Genomic DNA, 25,775 nt, shown 5'->3' on the forward strand with positions numbered 1-25,775 from the left:
CACTTTTACTTAAAATACAAAAATCTCATTATAAGATTGAAGAAATTATTTCCCTTTAAAGTGATTAAGTCAAATTCTACCTACAGAAAATTATGAAATAATTAATTTGGGTGTATATAGTTTTGTTTGCTAAAGCATAAAATTCTTTTGATGACTTTCAGCTAACTTGATGCAAAAATGAAAGGTTAATTTGGGTTGCTAATTATTAGCAATCAGATTGAGAATTACACTGGGCCGTCTTGATAATCTGAAAACCGGGCTGGCTGTGGTGGGCTTTTGTGACACTGCCCCAGAGCTGAGGTCGGGATACTGAAGCTGTAGTTGGGGTTCTCATGCATACAGCTACTCAATACTGAGCACTCAATACCTTTCTTGGCTTCATTTTTTCGAATGAAGATGTTGGTTTCTATTTGGTTTCTGAAGGTTGTTTCAAGGGCAAGAAGGTGATGAATCCATTCATCTTTGGTGTGAATGGCTGATTGTTAATTTTCTCATCTATTTGTATTATAAGGGGTAACCTGTTAATTCAAAGGACTAACTCTTTACTGGAGGCATTTCAGCAGAGCTGTCTTGGCCAGATGTCCTTTCACCCTCTCCAGTGTTCAAATCACACGTGTGGGCTGTACCAGAGGGGAGAAGCGGAAAGGATTCACGCTTTGGAATCAGCACGAACATCTGAGTTTGGGAGCAGCCTCATCATTGTTGATTATGGGACCTTGATGCGTGTTCCATTGTCTGTGAAAGGGGCTGGGTTGCCATGAGGATTAAAGAAAGCGAGGGGTATGAAAGGTCATTGTAAAGTCCAAAACTCTAAAAATGTGAGCTGTGTCGCCGACTCCTGCCTGCACCCAAGGCTGGTGCTGTTCCTGACAATGGGAAGTGCGGACAGGGTTTCTGTGTATATGGATCCCTCTGCCAACAGCACCTAGGAATTTAAACTCAGTGAGTTGAGGCTGAGATAGGAGCAGGGAAAAAAGAACAGCTCAGAAAAGAAGTTAAAAAATACACTCCTCCCCGTGGGCTCTAGCTCCTTGAAGCCTATTCTGCAGGTTCAGTCTGTGCCTATAGCGAGCAGCCTGGGTTTGGGGGCAGCCTTATCAATCTGGGGCAGAAGCATGATGGTTCACTTAGTTAATTCAGTCCTGGAAATTAAAGAATTTAGACATAAATATAAATATGTATTTTTTTTCCCCTGAAGAGTGTGCTGAGGAAGACAGTTCAAGGAAGGCATGGGCTCGGCACCCTACTGGAGCGTGTCCTTCCGCAGGACCCTCTTCTAACTTCAGTCTTGCTTAACATTTTTCTGAAGGTTCTGAGATGTTCCCAGAGAGGGTGGGCTTCTACTTCTTGGCCAAGTTGGGCATCTGATGGGGTAGGAAGAGGGGAATGGGCTTTGGATCCAGATGGGCCAAATTTTCTCATTGGATTTTACCTCTGATGAGGTATGAGAACTGGGGTAAACTCTACAGCCTCTCTGAGCCTCAATTTCTTCATCTGAACAAGTGGAGAAATAACACCTAGTACTTAGACATGCTGTGAGTATTAAATGATGACCTAAGCAAAGTGCTTAGAACAACATTATGCATTAGAGACGCATAGTGAATATAGTTTAAAAAGTGTGTAACTTCCTGCTCAGTTTTTGACTGTAAGGAAGCAGAGACACCCAATCTCAAGATTTATGTTCCCCAGTCCATAAAGAAGGGACTCTAGGGCTGTTTCTCAATAAAGGGACCAGTATTTTCTCAACTCAGTGGACATATATTAGTCTCAGGTGGTTTCTATGCACAAAATTCTGTTTTCATTTTCAGCAGCTGCTGATGGAAAGGTCCAGAGCGGGAATTCTTTCTAAAGTGGATTCCATGGGAATAGAGGATTTGCCATCCCAGGTCAAACCCATGATTCATCCAGCCGGAATTCTGTTGCTCCCACAGCCTTCGAGGCATGGTGGTCCTCCCTGCTCCCTTAGATGGCTCTGACTCTCATAAATCTGCCCAAAGTTGTTTGGAATTAATTTCTGTGTCCCACCAGCAGCACTTCTTGGGGGTATGGGTTCTCTGAGTTTATTGCCCATTGTGAAGGGCTGTCCTGCTTCTGATGTGTGTGGGCTTGTCTTACTAAAGCTTCATCCTGTTGGTTCTCTTTGCTCATTCTGTTTGGAATCTCATAGACATCACAGAATGCCACAGCAAGATGGGACCTTGGAGATATCTGAATTCAGTGGTTCCCAAACCACCTAAGGACCTTTAAAAATACAGATTCCAGGGCCCTGAAGATTCAGATTAGTAGATACTAGGTTGGGGCCATGGTGGAGGAAGGACAATATTTGCATTATATGACAACTTTTCCAGGAGAGCCAGCCTGCTGTAAACAGAGTGGATAATCAGTCAAGCTAGGAGTTAAACATAGATCTTCTGAGTTTAAGTTCAAGACTTGAAAAGGTGCTACAATCACCATGAAATCCTCATGGAACCTTTCTGCAAGTCTGTTTTTTTTCCTCTCCTTTTTAAATCTATGAGCCCAGAGCTCAGTTAAACCCGAACAAGTTTGCTCAGGACCAGAGAGTAGGCAGGCCACCATGAGGGGAGAGGAGTCTGGTCAGGGTATGTGGTAGGTAGACCCTCAGCCTCAGAAAGTCCCACAGTAGCTTAGCCTAGCAGAGTGTGCACTTTAGGGGGTCATGGGCACAAACCAGGGAAAACAGGTGCTCAGTGTCAGGACTCTGGTCCCCCGAGAGGCCACGGGGAGCCAGGGGGTGTCAAAAGGGAAATCTGGTAACTGGAATGTTTACAAGATCAGCAAGCAGACACATGAGAGGGACTGGGTAATAAGCAACAAGGGAAAATCTTGGTTTTTAAAGAGAAGATCAAGGTCACAGTGAGACTAGCAGTGAGGTGAGCTTGACACCAAGTTGCCAGTCTGAGAGTTCAAGGGTCCTCACACTTCCCCAGCTGAGAGTCTACATTGATCCCTGAGGCTCTGTGGAGCTGTAGGAGGATTAAGTGGCCCCCAGGGAGGAGCCTGGATTGGGAGCAGGGGAGGGAGGAAACCCGGCTCTTTCCTCTTCTCTTACTTAAAAAACAAACTATTGTATTAAAATTCATTTATGAGAGAGAAAAGACAAGAACTGCTTTATCTTGTTCTTAATTATACCACCCACTGGAAACCTAGTTTAAAACTCACCACTATATTGTATAAAGAACCCACAAACATCAAAATACTGATTGGTTATAGACAGCTGAGTAAAGAAAAATCCATTAAGCCCTGGGTTTCATTTTAAGTATATTGCAACACCCTCCAAGAAGAAACAAATCAATTAGTAATACACAGCACAATGTTAGAAAAATTGGCTAAGTAGTGATCGGGCTGGTTTTATTACTGTTGCTAAGCCATCTCATCTGCTCAATTGAATGCAAAGAAATAAAACGTGATACAAAGGAAAATAAGTTCTCAACTATCATTATTAATCACAATAGTAAGGATCTGCCTCACATCAAAGGCCTATATGGTTGTGCCACAGAAGAGTGCTCAGTGGCTCCTGTGGATCTTATACACCATTTTTATTCTGATCCATGGAACTCAATTTTATCCATATCTGTTGACTGAGCTGAACTTCATGGGAGCTGTGGCATATTGAACCATTTTGATGGCCACTGTAGATCTTGTTAAGCAAAATAATGACCAAAAATCCAAGTAAATATAATCATTCACCATCCATAAATGTATATGACACTATTCTTTAATATAAATTGGAGAAAGTAACCCTTCTTGTGAGTACATGATGAAAATTAATAAGCTGTTCTCCTTATTAGGGCAAAATGAAAGCAATATTCATATCTTTGCCATTGTGAGGTTAAAACAGTTCAGCTCTTTAAACAATGGAGTAGCATCCCCTTCTAGATACAAGGTCAATGTATGATTATTGCTGTCTTCTTTTGATGTTAACAGTTGTTGAAGCTTAATGCTTAGGTTCATTTATTTATTGGGAGTTGCAAAATAATGATATTCAAATTATATACTTTTTTCCTTATTTATTAGTTGACATATATTTATAAAAAGATGCTTCCTCTCACCTACTACGTTGTTACCCAGTGGTATAGTTCATATAAGAAAGGCAGGATAAATGCTCAATTCTTTCTCCTTATTTGCAGTGTTCAAGGTAATGAATTGGTCCTCTATCATCCTCTGAAGTTGACTAATTAGTTGTTTGTATATCATTATGAATACATGAATTTAATCATATTTTGAGTTTTAATTAATCATAATTATTATTCCTTAGAAGCTCAAATTGTCACATTTTTGGTCAGTGGTAGCTTCCTGAGTTCTTTTGCTTCCTTGCTATCTGGTATGATGAAATGTTCCTTCCCCAGACCTGGGCTTAGCCATTTTTTCAAAAGCTTTCGTTTCTTTTAGTGAAAAAAGGTATTTTAAGTATAAAATCTGGGTGCTATAGACACTTATTGCTACTGGGTTGGTGATTGTTTCTAGGCTTCTTTAGTGGACAGAGCTAGGAAATATACATGTTGTATACATATGTATATCAGTATAAATACACACACACACACACACATTTATATGACAAAATACCCATGAGTTCACACTGAGAGTTCCAAATCAAATTTAGGACTACAAGGTTTTTAATTTAACCTCTTCTATATTACATCTGTATTTCTTTTTCCACACTGAGAGTCTTGGTTTTCAAGAACAAAGGTGACAATGGAATTAGAATATTCTATAATTACTCATTCACTTTATCCTCCATTATACACACAATAGTATCAGAGTAACAATACTACTACTATACCATAATCAATAGAAAAACTGAGATCAGTAAAAACATTTTTTTTTTTGGTATATGTGCTCTCTATTCTCCTAAAATTTCTTGAAGTTGAACCCTATCTACATTGGGCACATTGCCATTACATATACTACTCTTCCTCTTTAACCTTTAGTTAGTCTGTAAGTAGTGTATGTTTAATGCCCATATCAATCATGTTGATATATCTCTAGTCATTTTGGTTGTTTGAAGTTTGTTTTCAAGTAGATTCCTTAGGAGGGGCTCATAGGAGCAATATTCCTTGAGTTCTTGAATGTTGATAATAATTTTTCCTTTTGGGTATATTAAATATATGACTCCATTTTCTTCTAGTATAAAGTATTGCTGTCAAAAACTCTGATGATTGGGCTTCCCTGGTGGCGCAGTGGTTGAGAGTCCGCCTGCCGATGCAGGGGACACTGGTTCGTGCCCCGGTCCGGGAAGATCCCACATGCCGCGGAGCGGCTGGGCCTGTGAGCCATGGCCCCTGAGCCTGCGCGTCCGGAGCCTGTGCTCCGCAACGGGAGAGGCCACAACAGTGAGAGGCCCGCATACCCACCTACCACCCCCAAAAAAACAAAACAAAAAACTCTGTTGATAACCCAAATTTCATTCTCTAATAAATCATTAGCTGTTTTTGCTTAGGTGCCCACGGTATTTTTTTTCCCTTAAGGTACAGCAATTCTACTATAATATATTGATACTTTGGTATTGCTCAATATGAGTCAGTATTCTCAGATATACAGATATGCTCTTTTAATAAGTAGTTTCAATAAGAACATTTTTCTTGAATTATAGTTTTAAACATTTGTTTTGTCTCCCTTCTTTGGTTTTCTTTTTCAGGCACTCGTTATCTGTGTGTTCGATCTTCCTTGCCTCTCTTTGATGTGTATCATCTTTTTGATTTTAAAAAAGTTTCTCTTTTCATCTTCTATTTCTCATAAGGCATTAACTGTTATGTTTATTTGCTTTTGCATGCCTTCTAATTTAGTCTTCATTTCTGAAATTATTTTCTCCTTTTATTTCAAATTCTTTAGAGAGTTCTACCATCTAGTTTCTGATTTTTATAATAATGATTTATGTTACTTTCATTGTTCTCTTGTCTGTTAACTCATTTTGAAATAGTTTACCATTGTCATCTCCTCTGTGGGCCTTTCTGGTATGTTTTCATTTCTCTGTAGGGATGTTAGTCTGTCCTCTCTGCTCTTTTAAAATTCTTATTGTAATTTGGATGGGGTTCGATCTTGATACTTATGCATTTTAACATAAAATTAATTTGCTAGAACTTTTAGGATTCAGGAGAGTTTCTAACTTTACACAGCCCCCTTTACTCTTTTTTAATTTTCATATAATGTTAAAAAATATGGCAGTTTGCTTTCCAATGTTTCTGGCTCTATTTCTTTCCCCCACTTGAATCTGGATATCTTCTCTTTTTGTGGTCTCTATTATCCCTATCCTAGTCAATATTGATTTCAGTCCTAGAAAGTTCTTCTCAGGGTGGGTCGTTTCCTGGAAAGGATGCTCAGTGGCCAGACTCTTCTAGCTCCTTCAGATCTTACCAAAGGCCCCTTGCTCTCACACACCACTGGGTTGGGGAAGAACTCTCCTAGTTTCAGTAGCTATTTTCAGATTGTCTGTCATTTCCAGCAAATACCTGTCAGCTATTTGGGGGTTCTCCTGTTCTCGGGTTTGTAAGATAGCCTGTTGCTTTTCTTCTCTTTCCCTTGTTCAGATGCTGATACTATGCAGGTCTTATGGTTGTTGGTGCTTTGTCTTCACTCACTAGTATTTTGGGGTTGGAGGGGAATATATTTTCAAAAAATTGTTTGTTGTAAATATACATGGGTTTTCAGTTTTGATACACGTTTCCTTGATTTTTGCATAGGGATTCAGTGAGATAACAAAAACAAAAAAAACTATGCTGTTACTGGCATCACTGCCGTCTTTCCAGAATCCTTAAAATTTTTTTAAATTTAGGAATCACTTGACATCATCTGCTATGATTAGCTCCTTTATACCATCTCTCTGGTCAGGCTCCTCACCTGTATTTCTACGCCTGAGACTGCAGGGTTTTTCAGATTTCACCTCAGGGACATCCCCACTGGCCATGGCCTAGAACTTGCTGTTACATCATATTCTGCCTTTTTTTTGGATACAGCCCACTAAGTATAATTTAACTTCCTCTTGATAGTGCCACTTGGACTTAAGTTGTTTAGGCCTATTTGACCCTTTACTAAATGGCTGCAGATATAAATATTTTATATTAACTCACTGTCCTCTCTCTCTACTGTCGGGTATGCTTTCTCAGTGGTTCAGGATGTTCTCTGATTAATCTTATTTGGTACCTAATGTTGGGTGAGGGCATGAGAAGGGCCCTATACCTCTCTGTGCATCAGACTGAGGGGCAGCTAGCTACAAAAAACCTTTATTTCAGAGTTTTGGAATGTATTTATATTTTGGTACTTATATTTGGTGGATGGTGGAAGGTACTAGAAGCATCTTCTATCCTCAGATAAAAGGATGCTGCTGTGATTCTAAACCAACAGGACTGGGAATCTGTAGTCCCTCAATTTCAATGTACTTAATTACAGTACATTGATGGTACATCTCCATCCTCCAGTTAGTTTAGCTTCTTAAAACCATGTTAGGTCAGTAGATAGGGAAGGGGGAAGAACTGTTACGTTTATCTCATAAGATAGGCAACCATGTAGAAAAGTTAAAGAAAATGGCCTATGGTTACAGAGACTAAGTGAGGAGGGGAACATCACATTTACTCTTTTTACAACACAGTTTTCAGTTGATGAATTTTCCTTGTTGTTCTAGCTTGTTTCTCAGACTGAATTTGTTTGCATCTACACACACACACACACACACACACACACACACACACACACACCTCGTTTACTCACGCGTAGCTTTCTGGTCATTTCTCTCTTGTTCTATTTTGATGATGAGAAGTTAGGAGGGGGTAACAACAATAATTATAATACCAGCTCTGTCTTTTGTACTAGACGTGCTCACACATATAATCTCTTCTTCACTTTTACATCTTTGTCTCCCTAGACTCTCACGCAGTTCCTCTAGACAGGCAGGATGCCTGCAAAAGCTGAGGTCTCCTGGGGAACAAAGACCAGAGGCCCACATCCCTCTCTGCTGGGAGGCAGACATCCCTTCGTGAAGAGGAACCTCTGAACAAGTCGGCTCCCCATCAATAGGGCAGCAAATCTGGGCTGTTGAGATAAAAGCTGCTTTCAGGACTGAATTACCCTAAACAGCTCTGACGCCTGGCAATCTGAGGCAGTTTTTAATGGCTCCTGTGATGGCGTCTGTGTTGTGTTCTCAGCCACCCCCTGCTCCCTGAGGGAAAGTGAGTAACACGTGAGAGGGGAAAGGTCACAGGAAAGACACTATCCTGAAAGCAGAGCTGTAAAAATTAAGTTAAGGGAGGCCTCAGGGCTAATTTGGTTATTCCCAAGTTGGCTTCAGGCCAGAGTCGTGTTAATAAAGTATTTGACATTGAGATGGGTGCTGTGGACTCACCCATCTGGGGGTCACACGTAATGGATTTGGTTCTGAGGCTTAAGTGGGAAGCAGCAGTGGTTCAAATACCAGCCTTGCCACACTCAGGCCTGAAGAGTCATTGATTTCTGCCTTCATCTGCTCTTGTCCACAGACCTGGGAGAGAAAACCCTGGTCTGGTACCTCCTGTTGTGAGGTCCACTGGCTCCTGGGAGAGAGGCAACAGTGTGGGAGGCCAGCACCCCTCACTACTTTATTCTTACTAGCTCTTGCTTATTGTTTGATTCTAACTCATGAAGGGTGAAATCCTTACAAGGCCTTGGGACTGTAACACCTCTGACTGATGGGCAGATGGAGGTGCAGGCAGCCCGAGTGACCAAGTGCTTAGGAGCTAGAAGAACAGATGTCCTGACTCCTGGGTCAGGGTCCCGGACCTTCTAAGATGAACTGGAGAACAGGGACACGTGAAAAGGGGGGAACCCAAATGTCCAGGGCAGAAAGGGAAGTAGTGGGGGAGCAAGTAGGACCAAATGGTGGACTGAAGACAGAAGACAAACTATGTAAGACTAGAGGAGAGAAGGGAAGAGGCAAGTCTCTCTTATTCCTGCTTGAGGGCAGTCATGGTGCCTGGAGGTGGCCATGAGGCAACAAGCATGAGGAAAAGGCCAGAAAGATCACAGAGATGTGAGTCTTGGCATCATCAGGCATTGAACTAATGAGACTAGTCATGTATAGGGCCACCGAACCAACATCAGCGGTCATCTATACAGTAATTTTTGTTATTGGACTGGACACTTCCTTGGGCTGCTGGACATTGGCTGGATCAGACTTAATGTGGATGGAGCCTTCCTAGAATACAGATCTCCTCCCAACTGGCAAAGAGAACACCACTGACCAGAGAGTCCTGCTGCTCTCACTCCAACAGCAATGCCAGACTGGATTGGGACCGGGTTTCCAATGCTTCTTTAGAAACTGTGTGTGGCCTTCAGCCTGCCTTCCTTGGAGGAGAGCAGGTGTCTGGGTCACTCCCCCGGCCCAGCCTGTTCAGCCCAGGTGTGCTCCCCCTTCTCTACCACACTCTGCTCTGTGTCCGCACACTTCATGGTCAAGGCCTCTAGAGTTTATGAGAGCTGTAGTTACGTTGTAGAGGGGCCTCAGAGGTTCCCCAGGCCACGCCAGCCCAGGAGTAAAAAGTGGGGTCTTAACGATAGTAACAAATAGTATTATCCCGGTTCTGCTCTGAGGCACACCTGATGAAACCTTGAGTTTTCTCCCTTAACACCCATCGTTACAGCACACATGCTCTGCCACTGTCATCTCTGTCCCCTTAACTTGCTTTATTTTCTTCATAACACATCACTATCTGAAACTATATCATCTGTACACTTGTTTGTTTCCTGTTTTTCCCTCTAGTGTGCAAACTTTACAAGAGTGAAGCTTAGCCAATTTTGTTCACTGTTTGTCTCCAGGACCTAAAACAGTGCCAGTCACACAGACGATAGTTAATAAACCTTTGTTAAATGAAAAACAAAACCAAAACCAAGAAAAAAAATAGAAAAAAGAGAGTAGGCCAAACGCCAGCCGCCAAACCCACCTGAGGGGTTAGAAGAGGGAGCTCACACATGCTGTGGGTACCGTGCATGCTTCAAAGGAAGCATCTTTGACCCTTTGGAGTTCTTGTATTAGGGTTAGAACATCATAGGATGGAGCGGACCAGAGGCGTGCTGGTGGTACAAATGGATGTGTTGAAAGGCAAATTTTGTCTTACTCATGACTGCACAGCCGAAGAGGGGGTAGGCTCCCAAGGAGCCGGCACACACCTTCACACACTCGCACACACACCAGCACACACTCACGCTCTCACACCCACACCCACATAACTGAGAGGTAACGAGCCCTGCAGTGTCTCTAAGGAAACACTCGAGTCCTGCTCCTTAGCAGTGTGGACAGGCCACTGGCCCCATGGTTGAGGGAGCCGATCAGCTGATAGGTTGAATGGACTAGTTAGTAGGCTCCAAGTCATAAGTCTGGGTGAAGGAAAAGAAATACTCCTCTTTTTCAGGGAGCTCTTCTGAGGCCCACGAGTTTTTCTGACTTTCAGTTGGGTTGCTGAACAAGCCCAGGCTGTACGTTATTTTCCTTACTTGTGAACATTAATCCCAGAACTGGATCATTCAGTCTGTCAGCCACTTAATAAAAAATAACAATTAAAAGAATAAAATACACTCTCACATTATTATGAAGTCACTGTCAATACTCACTATAAAAACCAAATCAGGCCTCTCAGATCCAACCACCTGGGATCTGTTTGAAAAGCTGTCCCTGGAGAAAGTTCTGGAGTCCCCATTATTTCTGAGATCTTGACAAGCTTTAAAAGACTAGAAACAATCTTTCAATTTATATTGATGAGTGGGTCTTTGGGGGGGCAATCTTCTACGTCCTTACTCAAGTCACATATTTCCCCCAAGTGGAGTTTGAGGGTTTCACCTACAAATTGATGATCAGCTGGGTTGGGGGAATTGATTGAACAAAAGGACCCAACATGCAAAATACTGCCCCCTTTTTTCTTAAGATGGTTAAGCTTTAAGAGGGCAAAAACTAGAATGTACTTGAAACTTTCACAAAAAAATTAAGGAAAAATATGCCCAGAACACATACTTATATACAAATAAAAGAGTGCACAGCTCATAGGTGGAGGAGGAGGAGGATTATAAATACACTGAAAATGTATAGAAGACAATATAAGAGACAAGTGAATTGGCTCAATCTTTTCTGTTATGTAGTTTAATAATGTTAATAATAATATCACACATTTTATATTAGCATATTCTTTTGTACCTTTCAAAGCAAATGATCTCATTTGCTCACTACAATAGCCAGCTCTGAAGAAGAACTGTGGCAGGTAATTATTACCACTACTTTATGAATAAAGAAAAAACTGGGGCTCAGAATGTTTGACTCTCCTGAAGTCCCACAGCTGGAACCACAGTCTCTAGAATTCTTTGTTGATCCATTTTCCATTCTGCTATGGACTGGCACTCAGTAGGTACTTAGTGAATATTTAAGTGTCTGTGGAATGTTGAACAGAGAGGCTTGATATTGCTGCCAGGAATTCTGCCCATCAGAATCCACAATGAGCTCTCAAAGCTTCCTGGTGATTGGTTGATCTCTGACACACAAAAGCCACTGCAGGTAGGCTGTCAGGTGGCCCCAGTAATCTCTACCTCCTGGTAGCCACACCCTTGCATAATCCCTTCCCTTTGAGTGTGGGCGAGACCTGTGAGTTGCTTCTAACCAACAGAATATGACAAAGGTGACAGGATGTTATATTCATGACTATGTTACAAAAGATTGTAACTTCCATCTTGCTAGTAGTCTCCCTATTTCTCTGTCTCTGTCTCTTTCTCTTTCTCATCATCAGCTTCTCCAGGAATTGCCAACAACCATGTGAGCTTGGGAGTAATTCGTTCCCCAACTGAGCTTTCAGATGAGACCCAGCCCTGGCTAACATCTTATGCAAGCTTATGAGAAACTATGAAGCAGAGGACCCAGCTAAGCTGTGCCTGGTTTCTTGACCCACAGAAACTGATACAACAAATGTGTGTTGTTTTAAGCCACTATATTTTTATGGTAGTTCATTACAAAGTAATAGATACCTATCTGTATACCCCAAAGCCCTCCCCAGAAGCCAATGCTTTCTTTGGCCTCATCTTTTTGGTAAGCACCCAGTGTGGAGGGCGCTGGTGGGCCCATTTATTCCCTGTGCCCTCTCTCTTCTCCCTGACTCAGTGATGGCTAAGGTGATTCCACCTCTCGTTCCTTTTCCTCTTGGCAATGTAAGGGCAGGCAGGGAGGAACTGCCTTTTGGCAGACCTAGAGTTAGCATTTCAGCCTTTCTCCCCCTATTTCCACTGTCTAGCTCTGGGTCCAGATAAATTCTAAAAAACCTCTCTGTCCAGGATCACTGAAGCTTTGCTCTAACAAGCAAAGAGCTGAATAGGCTCCGAGGGGATGCAGGGTTATTTTGCAGGCAGAACAAGCAAGTCTGAGAGAAGGATGATAATTAAAAATGGACTTCCCGGGCCTCCCTGGTGGCGCAGTGGTTGAGAGTCCGCCTGCCGATGCAGGGGACACGGGTTCGTGCCCCGATCCCGGAGGATCCCACATGCCGCGGAGCGGCTGGGCCCGCGAGCCATGGCCGCGGGGCCTGTGTGTCCGGAGCCTGTGCTCCGCAACGGGAGAGGCCACAGCAGTGAGAGGCCCGCGTACAGAAAAAAAAAAAAAAAAAATGGACTTCCCAAATAACAAGTGCTTAATGCACCTGCACTGATGGAGGGGACTTTGTGTCCTGCTAGTCTTGGAGCTAAATGATCTTAATCAAGGCGTGCTGAGCTCAGAGTTCCCAGGTCATTTATTGTCTCTCACTTATGTAATCTTTCACTAAAACAAATGGGAAAAACAACACGTTTTCTCAGGCCAGCCAGGAGAGAGAGAGGCAATGGGTCCTCTCTGCTACTAAAAGGAACCACGGCATGGTGTGAAGGCATTTTGTCTGCAGCTTCGCCATAATACCAACCAGCATGTTGTATTAAACTGGAGGTTCATGAAGCGTTTTGGAGCCTGCCAGAGCTGGATGCTGCTGCACTATTTTTCCAGTGGAGCCCAGAATCGGGCAGTTATGAAGTACATTGTTGATTCCTTGCTTTCTCAAAGGACACTGGATTTCTTTTCAAAAATGATGATAAGTTCAGCATAATTTGCAAAGCATCTGTCTTGGTTGGAGACCCTTTCACCATCCAGGGCAGGATAAAGGCAGAGCCGGGGAGTGGGGGCACCTGTACTAATGCCAGCTGTGATCAGAACTGGACACCTGAAAAGGGGTGCAGAGACTCCCTCGTACTGGGGTAACAGTGGCTTCATGTCAGGCTTATGTGGGCCCCGCTCTGGGTGGTACACTTTCCACGAGGGGCACTTTGGCTTGTTCCCAGCTGCAGGCCCCAAGGCACCCAGCACAGGACAGGGCACGGGGCAGGCACCAGCACAGGCCTGTTAAATTAAACTCAGCTCGATGTGATTTTTTTTTTTCTAGGAGAGACATTCAGGGAATTGTGAACACAACGCTGAGCTGAATCTCCTCATGGAAAGAGAAGATGGATGTAGCCAGTCTGGATGTAGCAAGAGCTTCTCCCTAACCGCGGTCAGCAGCTGGGTGGTATCTGGGATTGTTCCTGGTGGGCATGGGGCTGGAGTGGGAAGACTTTGGGGTGAGCCGGCTTGCGTGGGAACCCTGGCTCTGCAGCTGATTGGTGAGGTAAGCCGCATAACCTTTCTGATTCTGTCTCCCCAATTCTAAAATGGGGAAAACAACGACAGCTCATGTTGCTCACTTTGGGTCAAGCGCCTCTCTAAGCCCTTGAAACCGATTCACTTATGTGATCCTTTCCTCACACCTATGAGATGGAAGCCCTAACAATATAAGCGCCATTTTTTGGATGTGAGGAAACAAAGGCACAGAAAGGAGAAGTGAGTGACTTTAAGTAGGTGGCAGGGCTGGGAGCTGGACCGTGACGTCTCTCCTGGGGGACTGGTGGGGAGAGTCTGTAAGGGTCACATAAGAGACACCGAGTGTGCTTAATAGCTGGAGACGGGCGTGCGGAGGGAAGGGGGCCGTCTGCAAACCCATGAGGTTCTGCTGCCAGTGTGTGCTCTGCTCAGGGAGCGTGGCTTCTTACCCAGCCTTCAGTTCCTCCCTGTCACCATCACCGGGTCCCTGCAGAAGTGCTGTCTCTCCCTCGGCCACCAAGCGGCCCCTGGGCCTTGGTGTTGGCCACCTCCTGGGGATGCTGACTGGCTCCCCAGCTTGCAAAGCCTCTTGCTCTGGGAGGGACTCGTTAACATGAGTAACGGGGATTGTGAGTCACGAATTAGTTCCAAGCTACCTCTCTCCCTGGAGCACGGCCGCGCTAGCTCCTGGGGAAGGGAGCTGCACCCAAATGCAGAGTGACATCCTAATTGGAGGGCGCCGAGCCTGCCGCAGTGACTAGGGGCCCACGAGCCTTGTTAGAGCTGGTGCTTCATGCGTTATCACTAGTACTCTGGCTATAAATAGGTGATAATCTAAAATCAGTGGATAAGAGAGAACGCGCAGCACATGGTTAAACAGCAGGCCAGCTGAGCAGGGAAACGGCCAGTGCCCGAACGGGTGCCAAGGATTATATCTACAGCCCCATGCCGGCCCAGCTCTCAAAGGGGTGCTCCCCGCAGTTGAACGGGTGCCGACAGAAGTGCCTCTCACGTGCACCCATGAAGGCTGGGGGGGCACGGAGAGACGCAAATTAGCTGCAATGATCAGCTTTCTTACATGTGCGGAGGTGCATTGTACGCCTGGTGTGCTGTTTTGAATATTAGTGAAGATGCCTATGTGCTCTGTTTAAGCAAAAACTGACATTTTCAGTTCAGGGTTTTTCAAAGAGAGATTCCTCTAGAAGACCCATTCAACAGTGGGATTCATTTAAGGTTTCTTGAAGGAAACTTTGCCCTTCCCAATGTTATTTGGCTTAGAAAACTTTACTTTGCATGTGATTTTAACCTTTTACACAACTTGTATAACTTAGAGCAAGTTACTTCTTCTCTGTGGGCCTCAAGTTCCTCATCTGTAAATGGGGGGTAATATTATAGTACGAGCAAATGAGATAATGCATGTGAAAGAGTCTAGAACACGGCGGTGCTCAGTGATAGTGGTTATTATTGCTGTGTAAAGAGGAGACGCATGAGGCGAGGCCTTTACTGTCTGAGAGCTGAACCCTCGGAGGATGCTGTGTGGCCCCGAGCCCGCCTTCTCTCCATCCCAAGGTCCACGCCCACCTGCATCGAGGAGGTCGGGCTGCAACCTGGGGTTCCTAAACTCTGTTTCAAACCAGGTTTTCCTTGTGAGTTCATTAAAAAGGCAGAGCTTGACCTCTCATTCTCAAACATTAAGATTCCACAGGTCCGTGGGGCCCAGGAATCAGCATTTTAACCAGGAGCGCTTGTGGGTCCTCCCTCCCCGAGCCAGGTAACCAGAAGCAGATGACGTGAGGACACAGAGAAACCCTGGGCCAGATCTAGGTCCCCAACAGCCGACCTGCTCACTGCTGCATTCATGCAGTCCCAATTCGTCACTGGTTATTTCTGGAAGAAGCTGTTAATGATACAATGAACTTAGGAGTCTATTCTGAGGTCCCCCTGGAGTGAGTGGGGCTTCTACCTTTACTTGTTGCCTGTCCTCCCAATGCTTTGGGGGCCTCCTGCCTTCAAAACTGGCACACAGTAAAGAGCCACGGCTAAAGCAGGGATGCCAGCCCCCTCTGTACCTCCAACCTGGCATGAGGTTGTCTGCAATGCCAACAGGTGATAAGATGACAGGAGTTTCTGGAACTGGATGAGATACATGTATTTCTTTAGGAACTGGGTAAATCTTCACTACTGGGTTATGCCGCTGAAAGGAGCTTGTCTGGGCCTGCAGGTGCGAAAGGCTCCGATGGAAACAAAGACCCCCAGTGAGTGAGAAGACAGCTCTGAGTGAGTGAGGTCAGGCCCTGTGAAGCCTGCCTTCCAATAATGCTGTCATCCCCAGAAGGGTGTGCTTGGAGCATAATGGCTCTAGCTACAAATTCTATTAACTCTAATAGTTGTTCTGTGGTGAATGGATAATGCATTTAGCAGAAATAGACCCAATCAATTTATATGAAACACATAAAACTTTCTCATTGGAATTGGCATCTGTTCTTGAATCAGAGGAGTGTGTGTGGAAATGGACAGTGTGTCACCCTCACTTCTGGGCACATTAGCAGTGGGCCAAGGGGAGCTCTGGCTCCCTTATGCCAAATCCCCTCAGCTCTTAGAACCATGGAGCTGGGGATGGCAAGGGACCTGGAGACTGTCTACTTCAACCTTGATTTTCAAAAGTAGCAGTTTTCTCTCCTTTGTCTGTGTTTGTGTTAGTCCCTCAAACACGAGCTGTTACCTGAGGGTTTGCTGACATGCCCCAGACATCAGATGAGGGGATGGAAGGCTGGACAGAGGTGAGACCTGTCTTAGGACCACAGCTTGCTAGTGTAGGCCAGCCGGGAGTTCTGACTCCTGGTCCAGTGCTCTTTTCCACACATTTTTAATTGTCTCCCCACCAACCTTTGGCAAAGACGTGTATTCAGAATACAGTAAACCAACTGTCACCAACCAACTCAAAGGCAAGACTGTGGCTTGATGCCAGCATTCTGCGAGTTATGGACCCCTGTGGGCTGGGCTTGTTTGCATGTAAACTGAGCTGATTCCATCCTGCCCTCCTACACAATATGTAAGCTCGAAAGAGAAGGAGAGATGGGTTAGGAAGCCGAGGCCGAGTCATCTGGCCCGGGGTCGGGGGAAGGTCCTGCCTGTCCTTACCTGGGCTTTTAGAGAGAGAGAAGGTGACAGAGCCTGCATGCACCTCCTCACCCCTCGTGGTCATTACTGCTGGGGGGCAGGGTGGGGGGAGAGAGAGAGAGAGAGAGAGAGAGAGAGAGAGAGAGAGAGAGCGAGCTCTGCAGCCTGTGATTGCATTATCCCAACCATATGGTTAGTGTGACTGTATGTGCAAAGCTGACAAATGTAATTTCTCAGCCTTAATACTTGCCCCATTTCTCTCTGTTTCTTCATCTGATTAGCTAAAGTGACTCAGAGGCTTCCGAGAATGTTCCGTGAAGCACCTGGACGGGGTATTCCCTGCCTGGATGCTACAGTGGCTCAGCTCTGCCCCGTGAGCTGGGGGCAAGGAAATCCCCAGACCCAGAGGGTCAGGCCCTCATCAGAGGGAAGGGCTGGCTTGGGGGACGTGAGGCGTGTTTAGAAATTTGGAAGCTTTGTGAGTGACGGTTTTCAGAAGACCCAACTGGCGTTTGCATTTCTAGGAGTTGCTCGAAAGCCTGCCGGGAGGAGAGTGGAAATGCCACCAGCCACCCTTGTTCCAGCCCAGCAGAAACGGACAGTGCTGAACTTTGGGGAGAAAATCTTATTATCCAGCCTCTTCTGTCCTTTGTTGGGATGGCTGGGAGCAGATTTGTCTACTGATCATGCAGGGGCTCTCGTCTGGGACACTCTCCCAGCTCTTTTCCATTTATAGCACTGATCTCTGAGAGGAGAATTAGATACTCGAAGTAGCTCAGTTGGCTGAAGAGTGCAGACTTCAGGGCTACATCCTGGCCCCGTTTCCTACCAGCTGTGGGATGCTTACATTCTTCCCCATCATCTCTCTCATCCCTGCAGTTCTAATAACAGCAGCGGGCCCTGGGCCAGAGTGAGGACTAGAGGAGTAGATGTGTGAGACCCCACCCCCCACCACCACCCCGAGCCCAGGGTCAGGTGTGCTCACTGACTGTTCTTTCCTTTCCTTTCCCTCTGCCCCCAGCCCTCCCTTCCTCTCCAGGGGGCTCTCCCGGGTAGAAGCTCTGAGTTAGGTTAAGCTTGTCAACTACAAATTGGCACTTGGCATCTACCTCTACAAGGATCAAATCATAAGCTGCTGTGACCGCTGACCTTCAACAGTCACCCTGAAAGGAGTTCAGTGGGTAGATCAGGAATGAGACACTCTGTGCTCTAAAAAACCTGGCAGAACAGGCCTTCAAATAGTTAGATATTTTCAGGAGAATATATATATATATATATATATACACATACATATACATACATATATATATATATATATTTTTTGCGGTATGCGGGCCTCTCACTGCTGCGGCCTCTCCTGTTGCAGAGCACAGGCTCCGGACGCGCAGGCTCAGAGGCCACGGCTCACGGGCCCAGCCGCTCCGCAGCATGTGGGATCTTCCCGGACCGGGGCACGAACCCGTGTCCCCTGCATCGGCAGGCGGACTTTCAACCACTGCGCCACCAGGGAAGCCCCAGGAGAATATTTTATGAGCCCAATCCTTGCATCTCCTTACATCTAGAGAAAGCACTAAAATCTTTCGTGGTGACGTCTGCTCCTTGTGGCTGGCTGTAACCTTCACGAGACTAGCAGCAACCTTCTGCGAAAATGTGTGCTGCACTGCACGTGCTCCCCCTTCACCAGAATCACATATACACTGACTGTCCCCCCTGCCTCTTCGGAGCAGTCTCTCAGAGCTATGTGAAATGCAGTCTCCTGGGCTATTGTCCTCATTTTGCCCCAAATAAAACTTAATTCACAACTATCCCATTGTGCATTTTTTTCAGTCGACAAGCTTCACGTTGCAGACCACGACCTGCAGGTTCACAGGCTGCCCACTTCCCGTGGGCCAGAAGCTCCAGAACAGGGGGTACTGGCTCCCCTCTTCCCTGTCGTAGCTGCACAGCCCCAGGTGTGTGGGAAGTGCCAGGCAAACGTTTGCCAGGTGATTATTTCTGAGTGGCTGTGGCCCTGACCGTGGCCTCTCCATGAGCTGCCTGCACTTTTCCCCCTCCAGGTCCCTCCTCTGATGGCACTTCTCTCGCTGCAGGCACCTTGCCCTCCCTTAATCGTCTAAGTATCTGTCTCCTTGTGCCCTCCTCTTCTAGACTCGGAGCTCTGTGAGCTCCTGACCTGGGTCTGGACCGCCGGCAGAGGCAGAGGAAGTGTGCAAGAATTAGGGGGGGAGCTCTAGATTAAAGCCAAGAGGGTGGTCCTGGGCTTGGACCCAGGGTGTGGCCTGTTCTCCCAGACCATGAGGCTGGGTCCTGGCTAAGTGCCGCTCCAGGGGGCTCAGTGGACACTGTCCTTTGGCTGGTGGGGAAAGGAGGCCCTGCTCCACACCGCCCCCCGCAAGGCTGCTTGGGGAGGTATTTGCCTCAGCGTCCTCTTCCTCTTGAGCTGGGGTCACTCTGGAAGGGGTCTGGAGACAGAACACTGACCCATAGCCACTTGCTGTCACTCCTGCCGTGAGGCTGCCCAGAGGAAGCTTGTGTTCCTGCCACTGTCATCTCCAGCCTCTCAGGCACCCGCTTGCTTCTAATTTTATTTGGAGGCGGTAGGGGAGCACTGCCACTTTTGAGCCTCAGCGAGATTTCATTAGTCTGAGTGGCCACCGGGCAGACCCTTATCGATCAGCCTTTTAGGGGCAGTGGGAGTTATAGGGCAATAAACCGGGGAGTCAGGCAGGGCGCGTGGCTGCTCCCTAAAGGCTGGCTGCAGGGTCCCGCTGCCGACATCTGAGTATTGAGCTCAAGCATCAAACATCCACCAGTCAATTGATAAAGTGTTTCTGGAGCTCCTGCTACGTAATCGGTGCTGGTGGTGAGGAGGGGCGGGGCTTGCCGCGATGTTTGCTCCACAAGTCCCGCATTCATCTCATTTATAGCAGGGAGGCAGTGTTTGACCAAGGGCTAGGAAGTGATGGAGGTGAGTCACTGGGGTGGGGGCGGGGACAGGTGCTGAACGATTAGCAGAAGGCTGCCTCCATCATGTTAGATGTTTTTGCAAACCACGAGGCAGAGGGGGGAAATAGAGATCATGGTTGAGGAGACCAGGTTCCTCTTCGTGTGAAAAAAATGAAAAAAAAATTTGAGGTTCTAGTTCAAGGTGATAGGAGAAAAGGAGAGAGGTGATGGGAAAAACAACGAACGCTTTCCTCTGGTTTGGCAGCTGGATTAGATCAGGCAGGAACTGGAAGGAATGAGAGTCCTGGGACAGCTTTTTAGGGGAAGGAACGGAAAGGATTTCTTCAAAGACAAAGCAAAGCTAATACTTATTTAATAAGTTGAGGGTCAATGAATTTAAGTGCAAAGGTATAGCCTCAACTATTTTGTTTTTGTACTTTGCACTAAACAAAAATTTTACATTAAAAGTAGAAATGAGAGAGGTATCATTTACTTATTGTTATTTTAATATAGAATTACCTTTTAGAGGAAAAGAGTGTGGGTGGACCGTGGCCGTACACCTGCCTTTCTGAGTTACTCATGTTGGATGAAGCCTGACACCCCAGGCACCAGCACCCGCCTGGGGGAACCCCTTGACCTGCTGGTGTCAGGCCCGCTGGCCTTCATTAGCTTCTCTGGGGCTGGGCTCACAGATTTAATAACCACCGACAAACCTCATACTGCATTTGGAGACTGATTCCAAGAGATTTCCTTCTGGTACAGAGCAGCTGAGAAGTCACACCCACAGTTTAGGGCCAGAGGCTGAAGAGGCCTGTGTTTGTAGCAGCAAGGGCCCCATGAGAAGTCCTTCAGCCCAGGGGATGCTGAATTAAACAGCTTCAGAAGGGAGCCAAGCTTTGGGGAAATGCGGTGAACCTGAAGCTTTGGGGGGTTTTACCACGGATGAGCTAGTCTGCCTTTGAGCAACGGATAACCTTGGCCTTGGGCCCAGCCCTCTTTATGAGGAGAAGAAATGGATGGAAGGTTTGCTTTGTTCAGTAAATGGGGAGTGGTTTCGAAGGACTGAGTTGAGAGAAAGGTACCAGCTTGGTTCCCCTGTTTGTGCCAGGGCCTGGGTACTTCCCAGGCATGGAGGACATTTGCTCCTTTGCACAACTTTCAGACACTCCGTTTCCCCAGGGAATAGGACAACCAAACAGCTTCCTCTTGGAGCCCATTAGCCAGGGTATAGGTGATGTTCTTTCTAAAGGTCGACTATTTTATTCTATAAACACCTTTCCCCACCCCAATCACAGCACATATCTTTCTTCTACCTTTTGCAACAAAAAATTACTTTGCTCAGATATGTAAGTTGAACCCTTACCTGTAGGGTCAAAGATGGGGTTCTCTTTTGGTGTGTTTTCCCAGGGTTTTGGCTCCTTGTCTGGGTTTCCCTCAAACAGATTTCTTGACTTGGGTGCTGTATTCTGCGGCATCTTGTCCACCCCAACAACTAGAATAGAGAAGACCCCACGGGCTGAGTTAAGTGAGGTTCGGTTTAAGGGAGAGAGATGAGTGCGCCCCGGGGAAGGTGGCAGAGACCACGGGCTTGGGTCTAGGAGGGATTGTGAGGCTCAGGGTAGTCTGGGTTGGGGGCCAAGTGCTGGGGACAGGGTGCACTCACTGGTGAGGTAGCAGTCCAGGCTGATGGAGATATTGTTGAAAGCCACGGTGGCTCTGGATCCTTGTCCCCACCACGCAACAATCTGCAGCCAGAACCTGTAAGCGTGTCAAGAGGAGTGGGTGTGAGAAACTACGCGGGTGGGTCATGTCTTGGATTCAACGTCCAGCACGATCCAAATGTGCACTGATGACCCGGCTCGCAACCGTAGCTGTTATCAGCCTCATCTAATCTCAGGGAGGCAGCGAAGGGGGAGCAGTCAACATCTTCCTACTTCTCCAGCACAGGGCACTTCCCTTTCTGAGGGACTGCTCTGTAGGTTAATGGAATTTGGAGCTTGGGGCCTGAGACCAGGACTCCCGGATACTCTGAGGAGACCTCTTGTGCCTTCTGGGTGTTCAGGGTGGGCAGAAGGGCTAGGCTTCATATCAGCTGGTGCTCACAGGCGGGGCTGAAGACATTTAACTATTGAGGCGCTTCTGTGCCAACTGATAAAGCGCCTCTGTCCCCCATGTGTCCTCTGCTTGTTGATTGCCTCAGGCAGCATGGCTCTGTCCCTGGAGCCCCCTGGATTCCTCATTATCCAGCAACTGAAAGGTTAGCTCCTCACACAGAGGGGGATGTTGAGGAACCCATGTCTTGTTCAGTATCAGTTCTGACTGGGGTTGGTCTCTGCAGTGTCCGACTGATTGTTAAATATTAAATGCTTTGAGTGTGATCCCTGGGAGTGTTTGTAAGCAACACAGAGTGGGCCATAAGTGTTAACAGTAAACCCATGACATACTGTTTCCTTCCATCTCTTTCACAGCCTTGGAGGATCAGGTCCTGGGACTGTGGCCAGGGAAGGCTTTAGAGTGGGATAAATAGAAAATACGTTTGGTTCCTCTGTTTCCTGGGAAGTCATCCTCCTGGAAGACTTCAGTTAGCCAGCCCTGTCCTGCTGTAAAGTGAGTTTCCTGAGAACTTAAAAACCCTCTCCCACCTTTCAGAAAGTCAATCCAGCATGACCTTGGATTGCACAGAAGCACGCACAGTCTCTGGTGTGGATGTTAAAGTATCAAGAGAGACAACCCATACCCACCACTTGGTGACTGGATAAACCACATATGCGGTGGCCATACAATGGAATGCTACTCCCCAATATAAAAGAATGGGCATGGTTATAGGCTATAAAATGGATAGACCTCAAAAACATTATGCTAAGTTAAAGAAGCCAGACAGTAATTAAAGACCTCACGACACTATTCATCTACATTTTTCCATTTATATGAAACGTATAGAAGAGGCAAATCTATAGAGATTGAAAGCAGATTAGCGGTTGCCTGGGAATGGGAACAGTATTGACTTTAGACCAACACACGGGTTCTTTCTGGGGGGACGAAAATATTCTGCAGCTGGATTGTGGTGTTCTTTGCACAACTCTGTACATTTGCTAAAAGTCATTGATGTGCACACTTAAAACAGGTGAATTGATGGTATGTAAATTATAGTTCAAGAACACTGGTAAAACAAAAGGGGAGAGGGAACTCAGACAACAGATTTGGCCGTGTGGGGTAGCAAGAGCAGAACACAGAAGTGCTGGCAGGAGTGGGAGATTGACAGCGTGCAGAAGGCGGGGCAAAGAGGGCAGAGCAAACACAGGAAACGGCCTTAGCATAGGGAGGAAGGGCGCAAAGGAAAGAAACCTGAGGAGAAAGAATGTCTGCTTATGATTTGCAGTGAGGGCAGCAAAGCTTTTTTTTTTTTTTTTTTTTTTTGCGGTACGCGGGCCTCTCACTGCTGTGGCCTCTCCCGTTGCAGAGCACAGGCTCCGGACGCACAGGCTCAGAGGCCATGGCTCACGGGCCCAGCCGCTCCGCGGCATGTGGGATCCTCCCGGACCGGGGCACGAACCCATGTCCCCTGCATCGGCAGGCGGACTCTCAACCACTGCGCCACCAGGGAAGCCCAGCAGCAAAGCTTTATAGTCAGTGAGCAAACTGCCACAGAGGCTGGAAGCCCCCATCGTGCCCATGAGCGGATGACCTCTGATCCACGCGTAGAAGGGTTCAACGCTGGAACCAGAGAATTCCTGCCTCTTGTGGGGAAAGACTTGAAAACAAAATCAAACTTTTATCTAAATAGTGTGTTTGTGATCAATCATTCTTAACCAAGCTACTCAGTAAATCCGTCTATGCCTCTACCTGTCTTATGAAATCTGGTTGATCACAAATAATCCTTCTTATTTGAAAGTCACGATTAGGGGGCCCAAACCTGGTTTGATTCTGAAGAGGAAATGCCTGAACCTGCTGTACTCACGCCAACCTCACTAGTGCCTTCAGATTCCCATGATGGGGCCCACGCGCCTCCATTAGGATAGACCGGTAAAGAGGGCCGGTGGTTGGTTGGGCTTGGAAAGAAGAGTGCCCAGTGGAGAATCCCCAAATCCTGTTCTGGGCTGGATGACTGTGCATGAGGGGTCGAACCCACCCAATTTGTCCAGCCAGCTGTTGGCACCTGGCACATGCCTCTGAGAGGCGTCTTTTACGATGACCTTGATAAGCACCCACTGAAAGGATTTTCGTTTCACGTACACCTCTCATATATGTGTATTGGGTCCTACTTCAGACCTATAAGGGATTCTAAAAGAAATAAGACAAGATGCTGCATTCAAGTTGCTTGCTGACCACTAGAGAGACGAAGAGTATCTATGTCAGTGTAGAATCAGTTAGAAGGAGGCGGATACCACATGAGAGGTCGGCACCTCTCATGCCGATGCTCTGAGAGCTCAGAGGAAGGAAGAATTCCACCAGGCTGCGGAGGTGGGGAGCACACCTGCACTGGGTTTCTCCACGAGTCTTGGCGAGGTCAGAGGTGTGGTTTTCCTGGATCTCCATAGGGGACATGGTCTACAGATGAACTCCTAGCCGGAGCCTGTGTAACCCCCAGACACAGCCAGACCTGGGATTCTCAAGGGGCAAACAAGCACCCTAATATTGCTGTCTCATTCTCTTTACAGCAGTTGCCAGGGTTAGGGAGAGACTGCTCCCAGGCAGCAAGAAAACAGGTACTTAGAGCTACTTGAAGAGGGTGACTAGAAAGAATCACGTTCCCTGGTGGAACATCAGGGCGGCAAATCTGCCTGGTGCTCCTGCACAGCAGTGGGTAAGGGGCCCTCCGTCCACCTTTTCAATTCTCCACTCAGGCTCATCATCTCCTAGACTGTCCTCCATAGGCCAAGGGGCCAGGCCAGGCACTGATTTCGGTGCTGAGCTGCATCATGGGAGTACTTTCCGGGAGGGCCTGGGGAACATGAGCAAGTAAGTTACATCTGTGTGCCTATCAAGCATGGGGGAGAGGGCCGAAACCCGTTTCCCCTAATTGATCTCTTCCCCTAAATGGATGTCTCCCCTTCCCTCTCTGCTCTCCCTGCCCCCCTCTTGCCTTCCTTCTTATTACTGAGAGATTAGAGCTGCAAAGTTCTCAACCAGCCACCGGGCCTCTTAGCATGGATGGCATGATGCAAGCTGGTGCCGGAATGGTTTCTAAATAGAAGAGTTTCTAAAGTGCTCTGCAAGGCAATGGCAGTGGCAGCTGCTGTTTCAAAGAGTTTGATTGACACTGGGAATTGCACATAGTTTGAGTCAGGAATGCTCATAACAATCAGGGAAGACTCAGTCAGATGCCAAATCAGATGTAAACATGTGACGCTGCCTCTGTCCACCCAGGAGGCCACGCTGCCAACCCTCCCCCAAATGCTCCAGACTCCAGAGGCTGCAGGGAGGGGACAGGTGGGACAAAGGTGGGTCAGGCTGGGAAGTGGCGGAGGGCAGGGGTGAAGCAGAGGCAGTTGGGGAGTGGGCTCTGGGGATGGTGGGGAAGGGAGGGAACAGAAGACCCAACCTAGGAGCTTCTTTTCTGTGGGAGCGCTAGCCAAGAGACCAGGCAGCGATCAGGGCCACCCAGATCCAGCCTCCTCCACTTTGGATGGTACCTCGTAGAGTATCTTTGCCTGAACCTCAGGTGAAGAAGAGTTTGCTCCTGGCTCTGCTTGCCCTCTCCTAGCTGGAGACGGGTGAGACTTCCTCAAGGCTCTCAGAGTCTTTCCGATCTAAGTGCAGACACCAAGTCACTCCCCAGAGTCAGCCGCGGCTTCAGGTCTTGGGTCTTAGCACATACCAGGAGGACTGCTCTGGGTCTGAGAGAAAACAAGGTCCATGCCATGCTACCTCCAGGATGGCAGGGGCCAGGTGGTTCTAACAAGTGCACAGGTTACTCTGCTGCCCCAAAGCCTCAGCTCTGTGTGGGGAAAGGAAGCAGAGCCTCAGGGCTGGCAGAGCCTCCCTCTCCCTCTCCGTGGGCAGCCTGGTCAGGTACAAGGAAAAGCCAGCTCTCTGGGCCTTGTCCAGCTCCCTTACTGAGCTGTGTCACTTCAGAGCGTGGCAGCTGAGACCC

At 47.0% G+C, this 25,775-nt stretch overlaps 1 protein-coding gene across 1 annotated transcript in view; it reads right to left on the bottom strand.

Moving 5' to 3' along the window:
- The window catches only part of ALK (ALK receptor tyrosine kinase), a 714,184-nt gene that overhangs the window by 52,381 nt on the left and 636,028 nt on the right, over positions 1-25,775 (bottom strand). The window contains exons 11-12 of the mRNA XM_060116934.1: positions 21,345-21,439; positions 21,045-21,173 (exon numbers count right to left, since the gene is read on the bottom strand). Coding sequence (XP_059972917.1) covers positions 21,045-21,173; positions 21,345-21,439 — 224 coding nt within the window. The remainder of the gene's footprint in view (positions 1-21,044; positions 21,174-21,344; positions 21,440-25,775) is intronic.

The sequence above is a fragment of the Mesoplodon densirostris genome, chromosome 14 (genome assembly GCF_025265405.1).
Source record: "Mesoplodon densirostris isolate mMesDen1 chromosome 14, mMesDen1 primary haplotype, whole genome shotgun sequence".
In the NCBI taxonomy this organism is placed as follows: Eukaryota; Metazoa; Chordata; class Mammalia; order Artiodactyla; family Ziphiidae; genus Mesoplodon; species Mesoplodon densirostris.